This window comes from Melanerpes formicivorus, unplaced genomic scaffold (assembly GCF_026170545.1).
Source record: "Melanerpes formicivorus ecotype bairdi unplaced genomic scaffold, bMelFor1.0.p_v2 SCAF_17, whole genome shotgun sequence".
In the NCBI taxonomy this organism is placed as follows: domain Eukaryota; kingdom Metazoa; phylum Chordata; class Aves; order Piciformes; family Picidae; genus Melanerpes; species Melanerpes formicivorus.
The window spans coordinates 11567714-11595618 of NW_027142369.1; the positions used below are offsets into that span (position 1 = coordinate 11567714).

The 27905-nt window shown below is 41.9% G+C and overlaps 1 protein-coding gene across 3 annotated transcripts in view; it reads right to left on the bottom strand.

Moving 5' to 3' along the window:
- Positions 1-10440: 10440 nt before the first annotated feature.
- The window catches only part of SLC38A6 (solute carrier family 38 member 6), a 43058-nt gene continuing 25593 nt past the window's right edge, over positions 10441-27905 (bottom strand). For all 3 annotated transcript variants that reach the window (XM_068148943.1, XM_068148942.1, XM_068148944.1), the window contains 8 exons: positions 24255-24320; positions 24006-24059; positions 22421-22500; positions 21635-21735; positions 17936-18060; positions 15918-16062; positions 15613-15707; positions 10441-14482 (listed from right to left, as the gene is read on the bottom strand). In XM_068148943.1, the coding sequence (XP_068005044.1) occupies positions 14402-14482; positions 15613-15707; positions 15918-16062; positions 17936-18060; positions 21635-21735; positions 22421-22500; positions 24006-24059; positions 24255-24320 (747 nt within the window). In that variant the 3' untranslated portion in view covers positions 10441-14401. The remainder of the gene's footprint in view (positions 14483-15612; positions 15708-15917; positions 16063-17935; positions 18061-21634; positions 21736-22420; positions 22501-24005; positions 24060-24254; positions 24321-27905) is intronic.

Genomic DNA, 27905 nt, shown 5'->3' on the forward strand with positions numbered 1-27905 from the left:
CACTGGGATTTGTTCTCTCTGGCTGCTTGGAAAAGCTATTTCCAGACCTTAACTCAGCACCTTCCTTCAACCTCAGAACACCTCCTTGGGTAAACATAATCACCTTCCAGGTCTGGGCCTTACACAGAAAGAGATCAGTCCACTAGGAATGATATTTAGCACAGGTCACAGTTTAAAATGACATCAAAAATATCTGGAAGGGCGTTCATGTTTCAGCTTTGCCATCAGCCCTAAGGTGAGGACACTTCAGTGTGTCTGCTGAAGGTGTGGATTTGTGATGTGCACCAGAACATTTGTGCAATAAGCAGAACCGACAGCCCAGCTTCGTCTCTTGTGTAGTCTGCAGTTTCTTGAAGTGTCCAACACACTGGGAAAGCAACGATGGAAAACTTGGAAAGCAAATGGAAGTGAAGAAAAGCCCCCAGTGTAATTTTACAGTGTGTGAAATACTTAAGGCAAGAAACACAACCAGATGCCACAAGGAAACTACTTTCAATTAGTTTTGCTTTGTGTTATACCTACTGATGAAAAATAAAAACAAACTCATTCTGTCAACAGCTCTATCTATAGCATAATCCTTAAATGAACTCATCCGTCAAACTGGTCTCCTCTGGCAAAACACATTACAGACCCGGCTCCTCAGCTGTGGGAATCAATCATCTGTTTCCCAAACCCATTGGTTAACATCTTAGGAGCCCAATATATTTTTATTACACTAAAGAAGCCAGTTGCAGGGCACCAACTTCACCACACCACCTATGTACAAAGTGTCCATCGATTAGCAAACTGTGCCAATTCAGAGGAGCTATTCCCTGGTCAAGGTTAGATGGTAAATGTGTATGACCTGGAATAAAAGCAAACCTCAACCCTCCTGTCCCAGCAGTGTGTGTGGAATGTGCCACTGCTCATGGCTGGACAGAGTAAGAGCACCCAAGAACAAACCAGATTTTGCTCTAGGTGGACAGTTTAGAAGGTGATGTTTGAAAGAACATAGACATTTTAGAAGACACAGAGGTGTGCATGCGTACCTTTGAGACAAATGGTTTACACTGAGGCTGCAGCAGCAGAACCCCACCAAACAGCACAGGCTTCACTAGCAACAGTCAGCAATTGCAATATTTATCATTGCAATATTGAAACTATTGATATATTTGCAATACTTCTCAGTGGTGTATGTTTTTCATCCTTGATGCAGGAGGACCTTGAAGAGGATGTCCCTTCCCAGGGCTCTGAAGGGTGCTGCAGGCCAGTATCATACGTTCCTTCAAACGTCAGAGAGACCTGCTCTCACTCCCATGTTATCAATGGCAATGCACAGGTGAATCCCTACTCCATTCTGGATGCACAAAGGGATGGAGGTGTGGAGGCTTTAAAGAGTTTCAGAGTCTAATCCCCCATGCCAAGCTAAGAGGCTCAGCATGAGCCACATCAGGATGGAGTGGTCAGAGAATAACTTCAGTCATAGTGACCAAAGGCTGGAACATGCCTTAAAGTCACCTTTGAAATCATGTTTCCTATGAGGGCTCACTTGTGCGGTGAGCAGACTTAATGCAGTTGGTGCTTCTGGCCTCATGATATTGGCTGATAGAAAATCTACTGTAAGTGTAATGCTAACCTGGATGTTTCTTGCAGATGCCTTGGCTTGGACATGCAAACTGTAGCAGTGGTGTTACCTGAAGCCACCTCATGAGAGCTCAGTACTTCTGTGTATTTTAATTGTGATAAATCACAGCTTTTATGAGTTTATTGGAAATCCTTCAAAGTTAATACCAGTGCAGACATCTAAGGAATTTTGAGCAAAGCAGATGTATTAAGGACACTTCTGGTCTTACTGTCCCAGCAAAAGTACCAGCTGCTCTTGATGTTGCAGGAGCAGCAATATCTGACCAACACTCTCCTGGGTCAAGACAAACTTCCATCATCTACCATGGATTTCAATTACCTGGAATATTTGGGGAATTTTGCTTCTGGGTTTGAAATTTTTGGATGCAAACCTTTAGAAATAGCCAAGCCTTTGAGAAAGACCTGAGCAACATTTCCTCAAATCATGGGTTGCAAGCAGAACGTTCTCCCCACAAACAAGCAGATCTTGCAGTCTTCTGCTACTGTTCATCTTGGATCAACAGGAGAGGGTACAGAGAAGGAGCCCTGAAACATTGTAGGTAGTAGACACATTTATGAGGCTTTAAAAAACCCAACCAACCATCATTTTAACCACATTTCTAATATAACTTCATTGAAAGGCTGGGCTACCAGCAGGTTGGTGACAAGCAAGATATATCCAACAGTGTGGCAATCCATGTGTTCCAGGATGAAGACTGATCATGGCCAAACTCAAGGAAGCTGTGTGCCCGCTTCAGCACGTACAAAGTTTCTGCTGAAGGGACACTAAAGTGGCCTGTAGGTGTATACAGGTAACAATAAATTTCACTGCAGAAAGCAGCAAAGGTGACAAGACTCATAGTCTGATGAGGACTTTGACAGCTCAGAATTACCTGCCCAAGGCTTCCAGACTCAGCTGGTCTCAGTGCTGGACCTGGTGGCCCGAGAAGTGGAAAGGCAGAATTGGAGCTGAAACTGAACTCAGACTTCCCTGAGGATCAAAGCCACGGCTCCTGGACACGTGTACGGCAGGGGAATCTCAGGGCAGACAGATGCCTGGCCTGTGTCTGTGCACAGGGATGGATGGGGAATTTTGTCAGTGAAATGTCCAAGTACCAATACCCTTGGGAGGACTGAAAAGTTGCCAGCAGAGCTGGCCAAAAAACAGAGCAAACAAGGCATGTATCACTGGAGAGTCATATAATCCCTGTGCAGTGAACAAAGTCAAGCTCAAGGAATGAAACCTCCCTGCTCACAGGCAGTGACTGCTGAGGGCATGTGAGCTATGGAACCAGCCTCTAGAAAGTCATCTGGTGTTCATCATCCCTAAACCCAAAAATAACCACCACAAATCCCCCAGTATCACCATGGAGAAGCAGTCTCAGCATCTTTCCTCTGTCAGAGACACAGACCCTGCCCTACAAGCAGCAGAAGGGATGCACTTAGGTCCCTCCTTCTTCTACTGAGGGATCTGCCACAGTTCCCTGCCTTGCATTCTGGGCTGAGGTCATCTGCCTCTCTTGCCCTCACTACCTCATTTTGTCCAAAAGCTCATCTCTAAACAAAACTGAAAGACCCTGTAAGGGCATCACCAAATCCAAACATTCAAGCCCATGAGGTGGCCCCATGCCCTGAACATGAGCTGGCAGTGAGCACCATGAGGTTTTTCACAACAGCTGCATTGAGCATGCCTTCTTTGTGCTTTTCTATGTCCCAGATCTGCTCTACAATACCAAGAAGCAAAAAGATTTTTCTTTTCAAAGATGAAATTTTGTTTTCTAGCATGACCTTACAGTTGAAAGCCTTGGCACAAGTACCAACTATTGCTAATTCACACTGAAGTGGTGAAAACTGGCAACATGGCACTGTTCTGCTGCTTACCCCAAGACTTCAGAGTCAGATTTTGGTGCAGATATGGAATCACTTAAAAGGTCCCAAAAATTCACCTCAGTGCCACTAATGATGTACCAAGCACATAATTGAATTCTTGTGGAGATAATCTGTTCCGTTCAAGGAAGGGTGAAAAATACCCTAAATATTCCTAGCATTTTCAGAAACAAAACATGATCATGTAGATGAGGCAGACACAAGAACTAACACTGAATCCAGTCCCTGTTGGTCACTTCCAAAAATCTCCTGGGGCTGCTTTGGGCTTTTCCCTATGTGATATTGCTGGGCACCAGGGTAACCTTTGCTTGCTGAGGTTTTTTTGGCATTACCAAAGCAGCATGACCTAAGGAAAAGTGTGCAATTCTCAGAACCTGCTTAAACGAGAGGGCAGCTGCTCAGTCTTTAATAATGGTGGAGAAGCTGGAAGTGAGCCCCAGCATGATGTGGAGGTCCATGCTGCCAGACCTCTTGTCCTCACTGTCAGGACATTAGTGCTCCTAGTTCCTGCATCCTTCTGTCCTTCGGGAGCTGCCCTGAACACTTGTCCCCTTCACACCCCCAGCATGGCCATGCTCCCCCCAACTCCCCCCTGCAGGTCCAGCACTGGGACAAATTACAGTCCTTCCAACCTTCTCTCATCACACAAGTCCCTAGCACTCTGGCAGAGGCTGCAGCCTCTGTGAACCAGCCTAGGACAGCATGGGGGCACCACCTGCTTCCCCCTCCCAGCAGGATGGCTGCAGATGCTCAAAGCCCCAGGGGTGATGGGACATCCCAGCAGGCTCTCCCAGAGACACCAGCAGATTAGCAGTTCTATTTTTCAAGCTGATCCTTTCCCACACCCTCCAACTTTCATTCAACTTACAAGAACATCAGACAGCTTGGCAGGACAGGCAGGATCTATATATAAACCCTGGTGGCCATTTTGTCAAGTGAACCCTGATGAGCAAATGGTCTCTGTACCTGGAATGTGGGTTTATGCAAGTGACAGGTCAGTGCAGCAGCTGCCCTCTTTCCTCACAGCACAATGGGGATAGCAGAGATGCCATCAGCACTATTTTTTTCCTACCCTGCTGTGCACTAAAAAATTTATTCTAGGAACATCATGGAGCAGAGGAGTAAAAATAGATATGCAGGTTCAGCAAGCGGCTCTCTTCACTCCTTGTGTTTCAAGTTTTTTTTGCAGAACAGACACAGAAAGAGTTCTACTGCCTTGTCAAACTCCGTGGCTTTGCTCAGCAGCTCCTGACAAAGATGCTGGCAGCTTTCTGGGCTCACTTTAAAAATGCATCCAGCAACCTGGGCATGTCTGTGGTTCCAGTTAAGCCAGAAGAGACCAGCCTTGAAACTGATCAGCTGGGTGGGAAGTGACAAAACATCTTCTGCAATGGCTCCAGATGAAGCTAAGTTTTACTCATCCCTATCAGCAGCTACTAACATTAACCACATGGTAAAGAAAGTCAGAAGCAAGGTTTTCTTCACCTCACTACCTCTTGCCTGGAAGGTGAGCAGCCTGTAGAGCTTTTCTGGGCACTGGCCCCACATCCTGGAGCTTTTGTCACCCCAGCCCTGAGCACTGCTTGTGTCCCCACACAAGGCAGGGTGGGAAGTAACTCCCACAGCTGTTCACTGAAGTTTTGGCTCAGTGAAGCTCAGTGGGGACCAAACCATTTGGAGCTGCTGGGATACAGCAACAAACCCTGCAGCAGCTGTGCCCATACAACGTGCTCATCACAGTGGGCTGCAATGGCCAGAGAAGTGACAGTGGTTAAGTAATCCCAGTGTTAATGCTGGTGGAGTCAGTTCAGTGAAGCATCCTGGGAGGTGCCATGCTGGGAACATCTCCTACCCACTGAGCCTACTCCTGTGGCATTTTTAGATCCTCAGAGACAGTCAAGCATGTTTAAGACCAGCTCAGAAGATGAGTAACAGGCTTTGACCTCAGGCTCTCCCCTGGTTTCCTTGAAGGTGGCGGATGAGGCTCCAACATGGGTCACCACAGTAAGACCATCATAGGGGCTGAAGGTAGACCAGACAGCCATCACAGAAAGGTGCAGGCAAGGTGAGATACAGAGGTCAACAGAGGAGCAAGGCTGATGTCCCCATCCATGTGCTTTGGAACATTGATTTTGCTCCAGGTCAGCAAAAAACACAGTTGTAAGTAGCAACCCAGAAAATCTTTCCTCTGCCATTGCTTCCTCTTCCCCTCCACCCACAGCCACCTTCCCCCACCCACAGCAGGGCCAGGGAATCTCTTTGCCCTGGTGATCTTTAGCCTTGGTCTCTCTGAAGCTGAAGCACCCACATTACACCAGTCCCACGGCTGTGCCAGGACGAGCCTGGCCGTGCCAGAGCCCAGTCCAGGCAAGAGCCCAGCTTTAAGAGCTGGATCCCAAAGATTCAGGCATCATTGAAAGACTCCAACATTTAAGCTCCCAAACACTTCCCCAGCAGCAGGACACCACCAGAAAATGGGACTGATGCTTGAGGTTCTCATGTCACCCACTCATGCCCTTTACTGTAACTCAAAGCCCTTGGGCTGGTTCAGGACAATAAAAAGCTTTTAAATTCACCAAATTGCCAACAAAAGCTCACCTGTTTTCACAGGCAACATCTATCAATCTCTGCTTTTTAGATCTTCCCAGTCAAGCACGTTCCCTCTGCGGCACAGAAACCCCAGCTTCCCAAGAGCCCATTTAACAGGGAGCTGTAGGGACTGGAGGGACAAGAAGGAATTTTAAGAGAAAGCAAATTAAGCACTTTATAACTCACCTCCAGATTGATTTATATGGCCAAGGCTACCCTTTCACAGAGGAAAGATCCCTGAAGCAAACACCTTCAAAGGATCTATCCAACTCTCCATGAAGTCAGGAAAAGGAAAAGCTGGGGCTAAAACGTGCACAAAACCCTCACACCCCTCAAAACTGCCATATGAGAGATGGCCCCCAGAGTCTCCCAGCCCGAGCTGCTGGAGCCTGAGGGACAAGGCCAAGCTCTCCAAACGCTAGAGTGGGTGGAATTTCTTTATGCCCAGCAAAGCGCTGTGCTCAGCATTACATTTTTAAGACTTGATTTATCAGCATTAAGGTTCTTTTCAAAACAAGGAATTTCACTCCATCTCTCCTGGGACTCCTAAAGCCCTCATGTTTGTGTTTCACCCCTGCAGAGGGAGCAAGGGGTGGTGGGGAAGTGCTCAAGCCAAATATTTCCCCTTTTGCAGTGCACTGGAGAATGTGCGGTGACACCTCTGCTCAAAGGTAAAGGCCGTGTTTAGACAAGACGTGGCAAACACGAGGCCCCTGCCCTGGTGGAACAGCTTTGGTGGCTGGGATGAGGTCAAACATCAATTCTAGAATTTGTAGGGGAGGGGTGTGGGGAATTCTGTCCATGGTTTCCATGTATCTCCAGCCTGAGGCTTTGCATCCCCTAGGGAAACATCATGACTTGGCTTCCAACCCACCAAATTGAACTGTCAGATTAAGAAACGGCAAGACAGACGTATTTGACTAACATTTGGCAGCCAGGCTGAGACAATGTCTCTCTCCACCATCATTCGAGTAATCTCTCCTTGGAAAAGAACCAGACAAATATTCCTGTGGCTCAGATGGTTCCAGAAGAAACAACTTGTAAACAGCAGCAGAAACTGTGCCAGCAAATACCAAAAAGAAAACCATGCCAATTCAACAACGATTTTGGAGCAGACTCCAGTGGCGACACTCTAATGAACATTAGAAATGACCATATCCATGCAGCTTCCTGCCCCACTGTGGCTGCTGAGGAGCTTCACAGACCTCACAGGGCACATCTCACTGTGCAGTGCCAGCAAATGACACATGGACCTTTCTCCCCGATCCCCTCTGGTGACCATGCTGTGCAAGAGGACTGGTTGCCCTCAACAGTATCATTGCTTATGTAACAGCCAAGGGTGTTCTTACTCAACCCCACCTCAAACCCTTTCTGACCCTTGGGAAGGGATGTGTTGCAGTAACAGCTGGTAACCCCCAAGTGCCACGGGAACAACTCCATTGGTCTCAGCACCTACCAGATACACAGCCCCTCATCTTCACGCAGTAAATATCCCTGGAGGTTTTAAGGCCAGGCTGGATGCGGCTCTGAGCAACCTGATCTAGTGTGAGGTGTCCTTGCCCATGGCAGGGGGGTTGGAATTAGATGATCCTTGAGGTCCCTTCCAACCCTAACAATTCTATGATCCAATAAAAGGGCCTTTAGCCCTTTACTCCACTTTTCTTTACTACCAGTGCCTAGCAAGTCACACTCTGCAAGCAAGATCTCGCTGTGCTGTATCACTCCCAAGAAGAGCACACATCCAGGAGAGTGAAAGAGCCAATGTCCTGAAGATGCAGCCACGTTTTGGGGCATAAATTCCACATGTTGTCATTGAGAGAAATGCACGAGGAGAAGGAGGTCAGTGTTATTTCAGAAGTTCACCCCAACACCATACACACACAGGTTAAGATGTAGCCTCTTGCCCAGTCTGTCTCTGCATTTGGTACCCACCAACAGGAAGCTCCTTCTCTCTCACTACTCCAGCTCTTCAAAGCTTAGGCCTAGAGGATCAAACAGTGACATATATTTAGAGAGGTAACATGTAGACAATAAAAGGCACGAATTCAGCCATTTCCCCCTTTAACAGGGATGGAAGTAGTTCATCCAAATCTTGAAGCAAAACTCTAAACATGTGTCCCATGAGCTATCCCCCAGTGCCAGAACTGTAAGAAGCTATAAAGCACACAGGATACCTAAACCCTTCCCACAGGAGATTCACAGCCACCAGCTGCACAAGCCCAGCTGGGGAAATGCTGCGCTAAAGCCCTGCTGCTGGATCAATGTACAAAATGAAACAGCAGAACATGACTGGAGGAAGTGAGAACAAAGCCTGAGATTTCCACGGCCCTTGACTCCAGCCCTACAGGTTCTGTACCACATAACCACATCCCAAATCTTTTCTCCATCCTGTATGCAAATCCCATTAACAAGTGCAGCTACCTGGAAGGTTGAAGAGCCCAGACTCCTGGGAACACTGTTCCACTCTGGCTGATAGAGTGGAGAGACAAGGCTCCTGAAAGGCAACAGCCTGTAACAACCACCCTTAGCTTCTAGGACTCCTTAACTCTCCTCTGGCCAGATCTGTGATATGCTACATGATGCATGGAGGAATCATTTCCACCCTCAGTCTTCAGAAAAGTAGTTCTGCAGCATGGGCTGATCAACCACTGCAACAGCCCCCATCCATCTCATAAATCTAGTGCCTTCAATGACATCATGCCAGAAAACTGAAATGTAAGTCAGATGGTGAAGGCATTAATGGTAGTACTGTAAAGGCTCAACAACGCAAACCTTCCCAAAATGAACTGTCTTGACCTTCACTGGGCTGACAATACAAGTGTGACATCATGTGCAAATGAGTTTTAAATTTAAACCAGGTGCAGAGAGCTGCCCAGCATCATGTGGCTGCTGTGGAAGCCCCTAACACACCAGCACCAATACTGGAGGCAAGAGAAATGTTCAGCAGGGACAGGACCCACTCAGCAACACAAACAGGTACCGGCAGCTGGTGTGGTGCAAGACCAAATTCTGCATCGCACTTCAAAAAGCTGAGCTTTGTGTTAGTTGGTACCAGTTCTAGTTGGGGTAAACATCAGTTAAGTACACACACACAAAGCTGTGTGTACTGGGATTCATTTCCACGTGTGAGCATTCCTGCAGTGCTGGAATCAAGCCAGCGGCACTATAATGAAGTTCTCCCATTTTTCACCTCTATTCAGGACTCCACAGACCTAGCAAAGCACTTGGAGCTGTGCTCACAGGTTGTCAGCCACAGCTATGTGAGCACCACAGTTTACAGCCAAGAAGCACATCCCTGCCCCAGAGCCCTTCCAGGGCAGCCATTGCCCCTCTTGCTACTATCCCATAATGAAATGTTCTGCCTTCCTAGGCTGAATTGGTTTAAGCTGACCAGGAGGGACAACAGACACGGAATGGGGGAAATGGAGCTACCCACCCCCCCTAAAGTGGCACAGAGCAACACAGCAAGCTGGATTGTGCATTCTATACCATGCTCCGGTCACACTCACTATGATAGGAAAGGGATTGTCCAGGGTTTAAGGGACTTGCAACATATTCTTTAACTTGTAATGTGTCCTGTTGCAGGTTTTTTTGTGTTTCTTCCTGCTTCCAGGCTGGGGTTTGGCCCCTTTGTTCCAGTTTGCACACAGCAGCAACAGTTCTTGTTTTCATCTGCTGTGCACACTGGTACCTTCTCCTGGATTTGTTTGTTTTCCCTCTGTGTAACTAGAGTAGCAAATTGTCCTGATCTCAACTGATGTTTCAGCTTTCACAGCTCCTTTCCTCCTTGCCCACCCAGAGGGGAGATGGGGATAGGGGGAGGGAAGGAGACCCCTCTGTTGTAACTGGACTGCTGGGACGCAGCTGCCAGCTAAGTTAAAACCATGACAGGGGCTGACCCTCCTCTAGCTGCTCAAGGAGACCCTTCTCAGAGAGGTCTCCATAAGCAGTTTTCCACTTTGCACTGCAAGGCCAGCCAGGTACTCACTGTCTGTGGTCTGGATGCAGCACTGGCACAGTTACAGTCTCTGAGATCTCTTCTGCTGCCTCTGGATTTGTAGAAGGGAGCAGAAGGGTGAACAGTGGCAGGTTTGCTGCCAATGAAATCAATATGTGAAAGGACATCAACCACAGCTCTCACTGTACCAGTCCTTTTCTGCACACATCCTGTTTTGAAGAACATAGTTCAAAGAGCTGAAGCACTGAGAGGAGATAGGTCCAGGAGCAGCAATTAGCAGCAGCTAATTGCAGGCTGCAAATGCTGTGTTTCTGCTCAGTGCCATGTATGAAGGGATGCCATGCTCCTCCTCCTCAAATGAAGGAGCAACAGAGAGGGTGAAGGCAAAAGGGAAAGACACAGACTTGGCACTTTGGGACACGGTTTAATGGTCACAGTGACGTTACATCAATGATTGAACTCAATCTTAGAGGTCTTTTCCAACCAAAACAACCCTGTGATCCTATGAAAAGAGGGACAGTACCACAGCATCTCAATTTTCACTAAACAGGGACACAAGAGAGAATTTATAACAAACTCACTGGCATGAAAATTAATATATTCACACAGAAACTGCTTAGAAACATGGGAATACAACATGAGCACTTGTCACACTACAAAGGCAGGATTGGAGCACTTCTGTTTCAGTACTAGTTACTACAATGCTGTTTACAAAAGGCACTCTCCACACCCAGCTTACCACAGTCCACTGGAAATTTGAGCAGCCTTCAAAAGGACAAGGAATGGAAATAGGATAAAGGGAGAAAACAAATCAAAGACAAATAATTAGTTTTCCTCTCTTACACTGTTGTTCTTGTTCAGCTGGGGAGAGGCAACCTTTCTAAGTGAGTTCAGAAATGTGGCAGGCCTTTCCATCCATTCCTGTCAAGTCTTCTGAAAAGATTGGAAAATGCTAACTGCAGATAATAAAATCAGTGAAATGTAGAAATCTGGAAATTCAGGGAGAAAAAAGGAATAAAGAAAATATATATTGCTAAATATGTGAGCTGAGAGGTCCAGATTGGAGCCTGTTTTGCTCAAAAAAACTGCTAGTGCACAGCTGTAATGACACCTTTACAGGGACACAACAGAACAGTGTGTCAAAGATGTGAAGGATAAAACCAGAGCCTTTGCTTTTTCATTGTAGAGAACACTCATACCTTTTTCTAAACCTGAAAACAGGTTTCTCTTTCTGCCCCTCTCCTTCTCTATATATTTTAAGTTATGCATCACAGAAAGTGAAAAGGAGCAGTATTTCTAACTCTCCTTCAGACGAAAAATACACCCCTGTGCTGCTACCCTTTTTGCACTGCAGCCAAAATGTAATAATAGAGCTCCAGCAGAGGTGTGAATTGCTGTCATTCATCCTTACCCAGTATTAACATCACACACTGGAATTCATCTTTCCAAAGTCAGCCTATTAGGATAGCTGGTTAATAGCCAGGCTAGTTAGGGTAATACTTGAGGATTAAAACCAATAGTGAAGTGATTTCTGCAATATCACAGGAATCAACTTAAAATTAACACAGTGTTGCAAGTATTCTTTTAGTCACAGTTTTTAAGATGATGCACACAAGCCCAAGTGGCTGCCCATGAAGAAGTCATTACAGTGCAGGGCAAGACCCAGCTTTTTCAGGGGGAAGAGGAAGGAGCAAAAGCTTAGCAAAAGTCTGCTAGCTTCCTGCACCTTCACAGATAATGAAAATCTTCAGTGTTAAGTCTTTCTAGTTAAGAGTTTAACATGAAGTGGTTGCAATGATTACAAGTATTACTCAATAGCAAGCTACATGAGTGCGTGATAAGTGAGAAAATGTCCATAAAAATTCCAATAAATATCCCTTCTAAATTGTAGTACCTGAAAAAACCCTAACCCTAAAGTTCATTCTCATGAACATAAGGTCTCCTGTTTTCATAAGAAGTTTTGGTTCAGTTAGACAGAAAATGATTTCCTGATGTACAGCTGTCATTGCTTTCTCAAGGTACATTGCTATTATAAAGTAAATATTTAGCTTTTTACACTACTGCCAGAGATACCCTGAGTGGCTGAATCCCTACAGTGTAAGTAAGCTATTGAAACACAGTTATTAAAGATACAGGCAGGAAGGCATCTATGACTGGTTATCAAGAGTTAAACAAGCTGGGAGAACTGCAAGAACAAAGGCAAGATGGGGATCCTCAACCTTTACAACTCACACAAGGCTGAGAAAGCCTGATAGATCGTTTAATCAGAGGCAGCCATGGACCTCTCAAGTTAAGAGGCATTCCCTGTGCATGCACACACACACATGCTTTAACCTGTTGAAACAAAACTGCTGGGCAAAGTGTGAGGCTGTGGAGAAAAATGTGCTGATCTAATAGCTACTGCTGCTCAAAAAGGTGGTCGCACTCCTACCACTCCCCTGACTTTTCCTGTCCCCCCCTAAGTGAGCTCACTCAGCTCAGATAATGCGTCACATTGGTTTTCTGCTAGTTAAATATGCTGACTAGGAATCACTACCAGCACCATAGAAATAGTGGTGAGCTTCTGTCCAAGAGTGGACATACCGTTTCTAGTACTGACAAACTATTTAATAATGTCCTACCTTGTGTTGTGAAACCTCAGCTATTATCAACTCTGTTATAAAAATAACTGCAAACTTTGCTAGAGATCCTTTTCTTTGGGATCCTACCCAAACTTGCCAAGTTTGCTCCCAGGCCTCACCACATATGCCTATATTTATGTTAAACTCAAAGGAGAATACTCCCCCAGGAAAGAAAGATTCCTGAAGCAGCATAACGCTGCACCACCTGGGTGCCTTCAGGCTCTCTATCAAAAATGAAAAGTATCTTATGGATCCTGAGAGGGCCGAGTGCTCTTTTGCCATGAGGAATCCTAGTTTTTTTAAGTCAGGAATAGAGCTGTTGATTCCAACTCTGCTATTTGCTATTCCTACTAGGCAGGTGAAGATCAAACACATTTCCTCAGGGTTATGTTGAAGTTGGCACATCAATCAGCATTCCCCAAATTCAGCGTGACATAATTAAAAAGGTTATAGCACAGACCCACTGCTAAGAAGTTAGAAAGGCCAGGCTGGGGGGCAGCTCCCCTATGTTGGCTGATAAAGCATAAGTCAACATGCTAACAGAGCTGTCTCAGCAGGACCTTCTACCAATAGTCAATTAATTTGCTAACTGCAACTTATGGGCAGAAAAACACATTTAAATACCAGTTACTAGCTGCTTTCATGTAATATAAATTGTCTTTGCTATGATTCACTTGTATCTTATTTCACATCTCAGATGTCGAAGTGTTAAGTTAAATTAAAAGAAATAGTGCATCTGGAAATGATGATGATCTTGCCCACTCTTTAAATGTTGCCATTTCAGGCCGAGATCTAATTGCTTAACTTTCTACAAGCCATTTCTGTGGAGACTTAGCTTCCTTAGCCTAATCTCTTTAGAGATTTTGTCCTATTTGAAAGATATCAGATCCCATCCAATAGGAACAAAATTTTAAAACTTTACCATGCTATCAGCCACTGCTTTCATTCTACTAATACAAGGAACTTCTAAGGTGGGCACTCAATACCACATTTAACAGAGCCCCAGAGCCCAGCTGGTGCTAAAAACTGTATTCACATTTCATTTAAACAAAAAAACAACCAACCACCACCACCAAAAATACTCACAAAAGAAAGGAATTAAAGGAGTTATAAAAGGGGACATGGAAATTTATAGAGATATAAACACTGTATTAAAAAAAACCCCAAACAATCAACAAATACTATCACAATGTGCCCATTAAACTGGGCTAAGGTAGTTGGTTTCTGGATCCATGTTAGGATAAATCAGGGTAAATATTTGGAATCATGAAGTTCTTATTGTGAACTAGCTGAAATTCTAGGAATTATTCAAGCAATAGAGTCCTTTCATGGATTAGGATGGTGTCAACAGTAGCCTAAATACACAGATCACAGTGTAGATACCACAACTGATGCAGTACCTATTTCACTGCCTTTAAAGGAGACATTATTTCTCACTCACCACATGCACTAAACCATTTTTGCATTCCACACATTCTCAAGGGACTCTTTTACCTGTCACAACTACATCACTAAAAACTAGTATTTTACAATGGCAAAGAGTGATTGTCCAATAACTGAAGAGAATGACTCAAAATTAAAAGGTGAAACATCAGTAATGGAGTGAAAAGGAGCGTTGTTTCTTCCAGAAACAGCTTTAGTCAGTGTTCTCTTTAGGATGTCCAGCATTCATTTCAGTAGTTTTGATACATCTCTGGTTCTTGCTGTCCTTCTGAAGCTCAGTTCAGACAGCAGCGACAGGCCCTTATTGATCAATCCAATTGAAAATGATAAGAACTAAGCTGAGAAGGCCAACACAAACACCAAAAATAACCAGTGCACATGCCTGTGAAGAAAAGCAAAAAGCAGTGTTTTACTGAAGGAAGCATTTAACACTTCTAAGACTTGTAGCTAATGATGAAGAAAACTATGAGAACAGATTTTAAAAGCGTCTTTTAAAATCATCTTTAGTGTTTCAAGTTACTGTCTTCAAACACAAGGTATCTGCTTGGGGGAACTCAGCTAAACCTGCTCTGGCATAGTTTCATTGAGAATTCAGAGCAGTCTCGTTTGCTTCCTCACACCATCTGTCTGAAAAACACCAAAGTAAACCATTTGCCCTTTACAACTCTGAATGGATTAAGGAATTGAATATGTATTTTACTCAAAATATAAATAAAGTTGCAATAAATTCTTTACATTTTTGAATAGCCAGATGACAATAAAAATAGGGTTTAAGATATGGCAGCTTGCTGATTTATAAGAAGGTCCCAAATCCATTCCCAACAGTCAAGAATTGACATGGTCAGAGACCATCATTACTAGATTTTCTTTCAGATGCCTTTTTCAGTCAATACAAGAGCAGCCTTGTGAACAGTATGTATGAACAGTTTGTCATCATTTCAGCCACTGTCATGAAACTGCTTTGCTGAGCAGTGGTTAAAATGAAGACAACTGCACTGCAAAAACCAGGCTGCTGCACAAATTCCAACCAGAACTTAAGCTACTACAGCAAAAGAGAAATCATAAAGAGGAGGGGGGAAAAAAAAAAAGGAAAAGAAAAGAAAAAAAAAAAAAGAGAAAACATTTTTGAGAAGGCTCACACAGACAAGTATAAATACTGTTTCACTTAAAAGTAGTTTGGCTTTGTCCCAGCTGCCCAGACAACATCATCAGAGTAATGCGTAAAAACTGAAGAGAAATGGGATTAAAAGTCCACACTGAAAACTATAGGGAAAAGCAGATCAACAGTCCAGCACACGGACATACTGCTAGTCAGAAATGTCTTGTAAAGAAAGAGTCTCAACAAGACTAGAGCTATCATGAAGGATAAAACAAAATGCTCACAGATTGTGTGAACTACAGGGAAAACAAGAACTTTGCCCCTTGGATTACATGCTCTATAATGTGTTAGGATGCATCTAAAGTGACGCTGTTTAATTAGCCCACATGAACACACACACAAAAAAATCATACCCCAAGCTTTTGTGGTGATAGGAAGTCTTCTCTGCTAAGTTTAAGATAAAAGAGTCCAGGATATACAAAAAGCAAACATGTTGATGTGGTTGAACCTTTAGAAAACAGAAAGCAAGGTTTTACTTGGAGCAAGATTATTAACTTCTTATAATACTGATTTTTCTTAAAGAAATTAAAAAAAACCCACCAAGCACCAAAACCCAAAACAACCAACACAAAAAAAAAGAACTACAACAACACCACCACCACCACAAAGGAAAAACAAGCAACCAAACAAAACTAATAAAAAACCCCAAACAACTTACCAACTACTCCAAATATGTGTTTCATGTCTGGCACATACATTGCAAATAAAACAACAATTGTATTCAGTGCTAAAGTGACAAGGATGTGGCAAATCCACGACACAGGAACATGAGAAAAAAATACCATCAGTACAGCTTTCCTTGCCTGTGGAATAGGAAGAGAAACAGTGCATGAGTTAACACATACACACATTTTTAATCTTATCTTAGTCCAGATGTGAAAGAACATTCAAGAAAATCAATGCTAATGCTCACAAACATAGATTACAGCTGTTGGATCACTTTGCTGAGCATGTCAAACAGGTTAAAGGCGTTTGCCAGCAAGCTGTTTTGCTTAATATCTTTACAGCTGTTCTTAGTGTGTTGAAGGTAAAAACTTGTAATGGATGTCAAAGTTCATAAATTTCTGTTTGATAGAAAAGAAAAAGAACCACCTTACTGAACTTGACTTGAGCAGTCAAATGTTTAAAACCATCAAAAGCGTGGGGGTTTCTTTCCCCTTGGATATTAGCACGAGATCTTGTCTGCACATATCAGCACAGAGAACAGATGAGGCTATGCATTCTGTAGTACACAGACTGTCTTTTTCTTTCTCCCTAATTCAATCTTGTCATTTTATTTGCTCATGGATTTAAGTCCTTTGTCATATATACTCAAAATTCCCCTTCTGTCATATACTATTGTGCAGATAAAGCTCATGAAAATGAACAGAAAAAGATATTTGATTTTCCATTTTGGATCTCTTGATTATTTTTTCTTCTTAAGATTCCCTAATATTGCATAGAATTGCAGCTGCTTAGGGTGCTCCAGCCCTTAGCACAAGAACATTAACCTGTTGTAATGGGTCCAGAAGGGTGCCACAAAAATGATTTGAGGGTTAGAGTACTTCTCCAATGAGGACACATTTAAGTGAGTTGGGGTTGTTCAGCCTGGAGAAGTGAAGGCTGAAGGGGAACTTTATTGTGGCCTTTCAGTACTGAAAGGGGGGCCTGTAAGAAAGATGAGGGCAGACTTTTTACCAAAGCTTAATGGTTTTAAACTGAGGGTAGATTTGAACTAGATAAAAGGAGAAAAATATTTTTTTACCGTTAGGGTGGTGAAACACTGGCAGAGATTGCCCAGAGAGGTGGTAGAAGCCCCATCCCTGGAAGATCAGGCTGGACAGGGCTCTGAGCAACCTAATCTAGTTAATGGTGTTCCTGCTTACTGTAGGGAGGTTGGACTGAATAACCTTTAAAGGTTCCTTCCAAACTAAAGCTTTCTATGATTCTATGACATTAAGTGTTAGTTGAATGTTTTATCTTTTTTTTATTAGATAAATATTAAAATAGTATTTATCACAAGGCCATTAGGTCTTCAGGAATTACTCCTTTTTTGCAGGAATAAAAGAAGATCTGGGAGATAATGCTTTGTCTCTTTGAGCATGCTTGGTAGCAAATGTCAGCATGTTGTCAACTGGTAGGTAATCTATATCCTAATTCTATACACAGAGTTGGCATGCACAATTTTTTTTGTGTCCTAACTGAATGAATTTTAAGTCCTACCATAGTATTGATAAAGTAGGGGGTTTTTTTTGTGAAATAAGTCAATACATGTTTTTAATTTACAATTAAATTGAGTTTTCAAGTATAAATCTGTTTCTGTGTGGATGCATGCATGTAGAAAGGAAAAACCTAAGTCAGCACGATTCAATTTAAGAGAGGGGAAAAAAAGAAAGGAAAAAACCCAACAACCAACCAAAACAAACTAAATAAACTTTAGAAGTTCTGAATTCTCTAAATTGAAAACAATGCTGTGGGTTAGTTTTTTAATCTGAAATGTGTCTCAAGAGCACAAATTAGCTTAGTGGTTAGTTATCTTGGAGCTCTCATGGAACATATGCAAATACGTAGTCTTTGATCAGTCACTTGACAAGCGAGTAAGATACACAAGCTAAGATGTGACCCAAATATTGCAGTCTGCAAAGCATTAGCATTACCATTGCCTATGCCAGCTTCCAAACGTTCCAGAGTACTTACTGGGAAATGGATCAGAGGCACTGTCAAAAGCACAGCAAACAGGATGGCTACTTTAACAGTCATGATGACAGTATCATGTGGCAGGTACCTGCTGTAACCTTGTAGCAGTTCGGAGTCCACTTTGTCTGAAAACAAGAAAAATTAATTGCTTTGTTAATCATTTGAGAACTAAGATAATCAACAATGCATATTAAGCTTATGTTCAAATGGATCAATGCACTTGTGACTAATGAAGAGAGGTACCCATCCACTTTGTCATTTCTGATACACTAGGATACCTAACCTCAAAACTGGATGAACGTCAAGAGGCAAGTCTCTGCAAAGCCTCTGCTGAAGCCAAAGCTACCGAATAAGAAGACCTAAGCACAAAAAAGAAAGATGATGTGACAAGAAGCCAAGTATATGGTAAAATTCACTCTGGGTTTGAAACACTCAACACTAGATTCCTTTGGTTGAACCAGAAGCCAGAAAAATCAATTTTATTAAATTAGCTTAATAGCTTTTTTTTTTTTCCTTTTGTTTTTTTGCCAGAAATATTGAGATTCAAGATAAAATCTGATTTGAAAGAAAAGCTGCAATCCTAACTTAAAGGAAGAAAGAAATGCTCAAAACTATTCTGTGCATGTGCTTTTACTGGCTATAGTTAGCAATATATTGCTGGATGACACAGACTAGCATCAGTTACACTGCCAAAAGATATTTCATATTTTAAAAATAAATAAATAAATGCAGCCCCAAACCAAAACACACAACCAAAAGAATCAACCAAACAACAAAAACCACAAAACAACCCACATAACCCCCTCCAAAGAACCCCAGAAATACTGACATTTTCCATATGCCAAATGAGTAGATATGTGCCACACAAGAACACTTGAAGGCTGTCACTATGCATTCTCACAGCCACAGAGAATTACAGAGGACTGCACTGCCAATGCACTCAACCAAGCTGAACACTTCCAAATGATAGTTGTGCTTTCTTCAGCAGTAAGAATCTTGTGTGCTCTCCACTGGGTCCACATTTAGCTGGGCAAACCCAGCTCTACTGAAGAATTACAGTAGTGCCATACACCATAGATACACCGCCAGAAGCATGACTGCTCAAAGCAGAAGTGGGGCAAGAAGCCCTGTCAGTGATGAATCCCTTGCCTTTGATCTTTTGCCCTTTTAAGATGACACTTTTTCACTAAGCTAACAGAAAAAGTCAGAGCCCTGAAAGTGGTCTAGTACCCTTTATTTTTTGGCATATCTCAACTCTCTGCTCTTTTGGTCTTCAGAGTGTACAAAAATTTCCACCGAAGTCCAGTGGCCATGTGAAGTTTCAAATTCACAGAAAACAGAATAAAACATCTGAGCCACAGAAAGATGAAGCATGTCACATTTCAAAGAGAAAACTCTTTCTTTGTTTTCAATTTAAAATAAAATGCTTTGTGTTTTCTTGGGCTGGTGTTTTAGGAACAGGGAACTCTCTAAAGTAGTAAGTTAATTAAACAAGACAACCAAAAAAACAAGGGCAGCAGCAGCTTGCAAGGGGGAAAGAAAATGTCTCTTAGAGATATCCACTGTTGGTTTCAACATTTTAGGCTCTTGAGTCTGTTACTAAAAGAAATCAGGCTTGCAGAAAACCAGTGATGTTCCCACTGAAGTAGAGTAAAAGACTATGGTCAAGATAGACTCTTATCCCAAAGAAATCATGACAGCACAGGGAACAAGAAATTGATGTTTTCTAGGACTGCTACTACTCTTCTTTCCCCTTTTTCTTTTTTTTTGCTTTATTCTATCCATTCATGTTGAGATCTCATCTGGAAACAGATGGCTAGCCCTGACTGCTTGCTGCATCTCTCAGAGTGGCACTCAAATTTGCATTTTCCTACAAACTACACAGAGACAGCCAGGACACAGTAACAGTGGCCTAAACACTATTTGGGGGTTTCAAGATTCCCCATAAAAATTTTTCAAAGGATTCTGAGTGTCAAGGGAAAAAAGGTGCAAAATTCAGTTTCACAGATTGCATAGGCTTGGATGGCACCCTCAAAGGTTATCGAGTCCAATCCCCCTACAGTGAGCAGGGACATTTCCAAATAAATCAGGCTGCCCAGGGCCACATTGAGTCTGATCTTGAATGCCTCCAGGGACAAGGCCTCATCCACAGCCCTAAGCAACCTGATCCAGTATTTTACCACTCCTGCTGTAGAGAGCTTCCGTCTTATGTCCCATCTATATCTACCCATTTTAAAACTATTGCCCCTCATCCTATCTAAACAGTCCTTTTGCAGGCTTCCTGTAGGTACCCTTCAGATTCTGAAATGTAGCTATAAGGTCTCTCCAGAGCCTTCTCTCCAGGCTAAACAGCCTGAGCTTTTTCAGCTTATCTTCAGAGGAGAGGTGCTCCAGCCCTACAATCGATCGTCTTTGTGGCCCTCCTCTGGGCCCCAGAATTCTGGATTTATTAGCTGCTGAAAGACAATACTCTTGGTGCTTTGTCAGACACTATCTGAATCTCATGATCAGAAAACATAAAACACCCTGAAGTTCTAAAAACTTTCTATGTACTTGGGAAGTGCAGAAAACCAGACAGATGAAGTCATCTACATTTATACTCAAGTTATATTGACTTCATTACACACTATGGTAACACCTCTGAGAAATATGCATTTCTTGGTTCAGTTCATCAGACAGATACCGCCCCTGGCTCAGGAGCTGCATGCAACACCAAGTTACTGAAGAAAGAAAGCCTGTGATAGGAAGCTCAATTCAAAAGCTCTTCAATTTTTTAATCCTTCCCTAGTCTTTCATCATTGGTGTCTTCACTTCAGTGGGGGGCAAACTAGATGGGTGTTTTCTCTGATTCAGACTTCCTTTTTTTTTTTCTTTTTAAATGTTTCTTGCCATTATTTTTTTTTTTTTTTGAGTCCTTCATTATGTCTTCACATTACATATAAAATAAACCCAGCCATGAGGAAGCCACTTTCTGCAATCCTTCAAAATACAGCTTTCCTAAATTTGGATAATTAATAGGAAACCTATCCCCAACTTCCAGCAGCATTTCTGGTGAAATAGGTAGTGTTAGTCTCAAATCATAAAAACACAAAAACAGAACAAAGAAGCCATACATGCTTTGTATGCAAGCTGCACTGGACAGGGAGAACATGCTGCAAACCTTCCTGCCTACCTAACACTAAGGATAGTTCGCTGTGTGTCAAATTTCCCTCATAAAACACAACGGTCTCAGTGCTACTTACTTAAGAGACTACAAATGTGCTGAGGTATCACAGGGTTAAAGTGATAAATGTTGCTGGAAGGTAACGGGCTTTAGTACAGACCTTTCAAACTTTGACAAGCACACTATTATTATCTGACCTCAAAATTTCTCACAGACCATGATAAATCTGTTCCCAGCTTTAAAGTGAAACTATTTTACAGTCCAACATCCAGAGGCAATCAGTAGTCTAAATACATAGCATTTGAGAACATTAACAGACCATCAGCTACAGTTGAGGGACCTGTATTTTGTCTGTACAGCATTTCAGGGCATAAATCTTGCAAAGTTTAGCTGCATTACATGTTGAGAAATCATGGAGATTGTACTACTTCGAAGTGTTAGGCATATTCTTAAGTCTTTACAGGAACAAGATTTCCAAGGATTCAAGAATAATGCATTTATCATTTATTAGTCTTCATTCTAAAGAATACACTTACCATAAAATGTCAGGTACCCAAACAGAGCAGACACAAAGTAAATTAGAAAACTCAGACCAATTCCTGTGACAGCAACATTCTGCATTCTACTCTTGGATGGACTAAAACACATCAAAAAAAAAAGGCCAGAAAATGAATAAATGAGTGTTGCTTAATCTATTGTGGACTATTAGACACAATGCAATCTACATAGCAGCTTGACTTCTGTAAGAAAGCATCGTTTTAATTTACAGCCATGAAGTGTTTGCTGAGGTCTGTGCTGTCAGTAATATTTAGGGTTCTTAAAAGTATTTTCAATCTTAGTTAAAGGGCACTACTCATGCAGAATACTAACACTGTCCCCACCTTATAGTGCATTAAACCATACCAGATGGGCTTTTAAATCAAAATTTCCATTTATACAGGACGGTATGTGTTCAGAGCCAGGCACGAATCTGGGGCAAAAAACCCTACTGAATCAGATGCAGCCAAATGCAGATTCAGTTACAGCAATAAAAATTAGCTAGTAAGTACCTTAGCAAATGACCTTTTTTCTCCAGAATGTCCAGGTCAGAACAATGTACTGACATTGGTGATGGAACCATATTTGCTACTTTTCTCTCCTGTAAGAGAGGAAAAGCCAGTACAGACTAAAACTGTACATTTCTCAAAAACATGAAAACTACTTAGTTTGCCTCATTCGATGGCACTGACTTGAAAATAAAAACTATTCTAGATTAATTTAGAGAAAACATGACAGAAATACTATGGATGCGTTTAAATATTGCATTTGCTTTCATACATTACCTTTGGAGCTCACAAAAGATGGGTAAGACCGAGGTGTGGCAAAGAAAAGAGAAGGCCATAGTTGGTATTGCATAAGCACTCTAAAATAGAAGAAAAACATCTTGTAGGTTGTTTTGTTATCAGAGATAGGTGAAAAAACTGGATGAATTCAGTTCAAGCTTTGGGAGACAGTGGAAATCCTTACACATTAATGCTTTAAGATCAATTTTCCAACACAGAATGGCATCTCTAAATCATTCCACACAAAAAATGGACCTTTTCAACCAGTAGCTCTTCAAGTGGTAGTTACAGCTTACTATTTTGTGATCAGGAGAGGTCACTCTGTCTAGAGGTCAATAACTTGAAGATTCTTTTTTAGCCATATTAAGGCTAAGTAGATAAAAAGCCTACAATTTGCCCCAAGGTCAGTGTACAGTTCAAGGAGTTATCTAAAAAGGTTTCTAAATTCTAATATCCATAGCTACCTGTTGAATTACTAATTCCTTTGTCCTGACTTCACTGTTTTTCTTATTACTCCCTCACAAAAATTTGGACACAGCATCCAGATAATATAGCATGTTTTGGCATCTAAAGTTTCGATATAGTTATGTAATTAAAGTTGCAACCACAAAATTAGTGGTACATTATTCCAAAAACTTGTAATAGAAGAGATGAATCACCTGGCACAGCTCACTTCAATTGCCAAGCGGAATAAGCTAAACTGTAACAAACGCTTCTGTGCTGACACAATCAGGCCCACACTGGTAAAAATACACCACTTTCTAATGATAAACTAAAAAAGAAGTAGAGATGAGTCCCAAGATTCTTCAGAGCACAAAAGGACAGACAAAAGGCCATAATCTCATGGTGGATGTTTGCGGTCAAAGCAAAATTTCTTTGATCTACAGATAACATTTATCACATGTTTGCCTTGCCCAAGTTTCTACCTCCTCCCCCCCACCACTTTTCCTTAGGAATATGGGAGTGGATTTTGTTGTTTGTTTTCTTTTCCAGAAAAATGCAACCAACTGTGTCTCTCCTAAATTCTACTGCTGCAGGCCTATCCCAGATTTATTGTTTTTTGTTTTTCCCTTCCTCTTCACCTCACAGAGGCTTCCTATCCTGCAAGTCTTGATAGTGGTGATGTAATTTAAATGCCACATTAATTAGCAAATTCCAGAACAAAAAAAATAGCTTCAGGTAAGAAAAAAAACTAAGGTGAGGTCCAGGCAGTTTCAAGAAGCCTGTTCTCCCTCGCCAGGAACTAAAAGTGCGCATACAGCCAAGCAGCACTGACTTCCAGATCAGGGCATATTAAGTTGGCTTGATCTGACTGCACTGTAAGGCTGACTACTGCTGCGTCTCTTAGAATTTATATTTCAGTTATATTTGCAAAATGTTAGCATTTATGAAAACCTTGACAGGCAGCCTTCATTTAAGAAAGAGTGTGACTGGATAACACTTGGCAGCAGGTAAAGGAAATATTTCAGCAGCCTATATATAACCAGTTTTACAGAAGAATAGTTTACCCTGGATCAAGTGTAAACCCCAATTCTTTAAAAACCACCACCCTCTTTTATGCTTGTGAATTGTTAGTAGAGATTACCTCTTTTGAGAGATGAAAGAGCTTTGCTTTACAATCCCCAGTAGAATTTGAAACCTGTAAGATATATATGCAAAAAATATGGCATAATGAAAGAATAAATCCAAACCACAGACATGAAACACTTTCGTGTCTGTGATGATTAAGAAAAGAAGGAATTTATACTACAAGTAATTCCGAAAGTGTTAATGTAAAAAAGGCATTACAGTTCCTAATAAAATTAGAAGAAGTTCAAAACAGCAAGCACTTTACCTGTAAAGTCTCCATGGCACTACTAAGAGGTAGAGGACAAGGAATTGACCATTTTTTTACCATGATCTGCAAAGACAATATATTTAATGTATGAAGTTTTGCCAGAGGAAGTTTAGGTGGGATATTAGGAAGAATTTATTTACAGAAACAACAGTCAGACATTGAAATGGGTTGCCCAGGGAGGTAGTGGAATCATCACCCCTGGAGGTGTTAAAGAAATCCAGGGACACTGCACTTCAGGACATGGCTTAATGGCCATGGTGGTGTTAGGCCACTGGCTAGACTCGATGATCTTAGAGACCTTCTCCAACCAAAACAATTCTGTGATTTTATGAATGATGTCCTAAAAAACCCAATTTAAATTTAGCTATGTGTAGCTAACAGACTGCTGGTATACAAAGCAGGGAGCTGCATCCATAGTAATTTAACAGACTTGACTGGTAGATAGGCCACAAGAAGTAAGACTTTGACAGAAAAACTTGTCAGTGCCATTCCATACAGCTGCTTACCACACACAGCTGGCAGCCTTATGGCTAGCCTGTCTGGAGTGGAGCACTGAAATGAGCTCTGACACGAACTGAAACACAAACAGCGCTCTGCAGCCATGCTCTGTGCTCCACACTAAGTGCCTCCCATACAGAAGAGCTGCTGTGTTAGCTATCCCAGGCTCCTTGCCTAAGCAGACAAGCCCTTAACAGAGATAGAGCAGAGCCTAGGGCTAATCTTAAAAGGCAGAAACATATGGTTTGGACTAGAAAGCAAAGGAAAAACAATAAATGCAATTATTGTCCCAGAATGTCATTGGAGCTTTAGCTACACCCTGCTGGTTTAGGGACTGCCAAGTAACAGGACTGAAAAATCAAAGGGAAATTAAAATAAGAAATGTTACCTCCTTTTGCAGAAGCCTAGTTTAAAATGATAGTGGCATTGCTCTCCTCACCCTAATTAATTTCCTATTGTAGTTGCCTGGCTTCAGAGGTTATAATTCTTTTGAAGCCCAGAGCAAATAATTAAAAACTTTAATTAAATACTCAGATTCACAAGAAGAATAACACGAAGGAGAGCACTTCTCCTGGCTCAGAGAACTACTTTTTGCTTGAAGTCAAGCGGTGTTTCCCAGAGGATAAGGATTAGATGCTCCCTCTTGTCACCAGGCCAGGAGAAACAAACAATGTGACCTCCAGACAAAATGTGGGGAAAGGAAACCAAGTCCATTGTGGCAATAACACATCTTGCATTGCATAGTAGGAACAACTCAAGGTTTGGAACTAGGCAGCAGCTTGCTCAACAGCAGTCTGTGAACTTTGTGAAAATGAGTTATCAATGGAAAGTCTTCCAACCATGTTTCTGACACTAAACTGACAGAGGTTTATATACATATGTAAATAAAAATACCAGATCCGTTCTTACCTACCTATTGATTGGCTAAACTGCCTCTCTCTATGCAATGTGAACTGCAGCCTCATCTGAGGAAGGGTGTAAAAAAGGGTAAGAACATGCTGCTAGTACTTCAAGATGTTCAACAGAAGAGCAAGCAAAGGAGAGAAATGAGCAAGACACTAAAATATAACTTGGATCCATACATATGCATGGCTGTCAGAAGAACCACCCCTGCTTCATCTCCTGCTTGTGCACTAAGCAGGGAGAAGCTATGAACTGAGACAGATGCAGACTGCTGCTGCTGCACTACCACAACTGAGATGCATGGCTGCGCCATCTCCCCAGGAAGCCCAAGGCTGTTGGACAGCTGAAGGCATTTACGAGTCTGAGCAAGAAGGTAAAATATTTTTTCAAGGAGATCTCTGTGCATTTAAAGGCACCCAGATATGGGAAATAAAAGAGAGGCTTTGAAGGCTCCAGAGTAGGACACTTTATGGGAACTCTGGCTATGGTTGGAACAGGCTTCCTGAGCAATGAAGCTGAAGGGCAGGCTTTGGAGAAAGTAAGTGTGCCTGGCAGTGGTGGGGCAGGGTTTCCTGCAAGCTAAACAGCAAAGATATATATATAAACATTGTAGAGGGAGAACAAGCTAAGCCAAGCCAAACCTAAACTGCTGAAGAGTATTTTTGTAAAATAAAATTAATACAGATCAAGAACAGATTGAAATGAAAACAAAAAGAGACAAAATAAAAAGCACCAGGAGTTTGTAAAACCTGTAATTGTATGTGCCCACTTGCTTGCTTACTCTAATCTGTTTGGGTTTCCACTTGTACTCTATTGAGGTCCCCACCAACAGGAAGACAGCTTTAAGCTGGCAGCCCAGCCCAGTTAGTTGAGCAGTAATGCAAGCAGCACTACTTTCTTTAGGAACTTTAAGCCTATTTCATATAAACGTTGTCTTTTGAGTACAACAAACATTTGGCTTTAAGAGGAAAAAACCTCCTAAACCCTAAAGAATTAGTTTAGTGAAAATAGAGTATTTTAAACCCACACAAAATACATCGCTAAAAAATTAAGTTAGAGGCTCAAGACATTCTAATATGCTTGTTTATATCCTGCAGAGGAAAAACAGGAATCCCTTTATTCCAGCAGCACTGACAGCTCTCAGCAAAGAGGGGCTCTCTGTGCATAACATCATTCGTTACATATGGCAGGGTCCCAGTCTGCATCACATTTTGTTCTGGGAACATAAACAAGAGATTTAGAAAAATACCACCAAGAACCATTAACACAAGCTACCAATGGGGCTGTTTCCATAAGAGGGGGGGAAGAACCTGAAAAACAAAACCTATCAACAGCCTTCACTTCACCAATATTCCATACAGCAAGAGGAAAACCAATTAAATAAATAAATAAATAAATTACAAGCAATAGAATTTATTTTCACTTAGGTTTCAAGTCAAGGGGAAAAAAAAAATCAATTCTCAGAAACAAAGATGCTCAGGACTTGACAGAATCTGGCTTTGAATTAATAGTTACATATATTTATTTCTCTTCCAGATCACCTCATCTCAGCTTTTCCACATTTTTCCAAATGAGGACTACAAACCAGTATATTAACTTTAAAGACAAAGACACTGAAAGCACAGAGGACCTGCCCAAGCCCCACAACAGAGCACAATGAGTGTCTCTAAACCTTTGGCTCAGTGCACTCACTAGATCATACTGACCAAGCCATATGCTGTCTACTGCACTTATCTTTTCTGCAGGCTGTTTTGGAACTGTGGCTTGCTAGCAAAACGCTAAACAGATGGTATGCACTTGAAAATGCACAGAATTATTGTATATTCAAAATATAATTGTATTACTTCCATATGCCTAACACAGTTTTTCTTCTGGAACAAATTAAAACCTATTTGCCATAGAGAAATTAACATTGTGCAAACTAAAACACCATTTCAACAGCACATCTCACCCACTTCAAAGCAATTAGATATGAAAACTAAACCACAGTTAATGCCTTTGAGTTCCAGAGCTTTAAGAAGTCAGAGAGAATATTCTACGAAGAGTATTAGTTCTCTTTAAATACCCGTAACGGCTTTTAACATTTTTAACCTCAATTAGATTTAACGTGGTTACTTCTTTGTCACTTAACAACAAAGACTTAGCATAAAAATTTAACTATTTTGCAAGAAATCCAGTAGTCTGCATACTCCTTCACTAGTACTTCTTACCTAGCTTGCTGATAAAGAGAATCAAAACTAAACACTA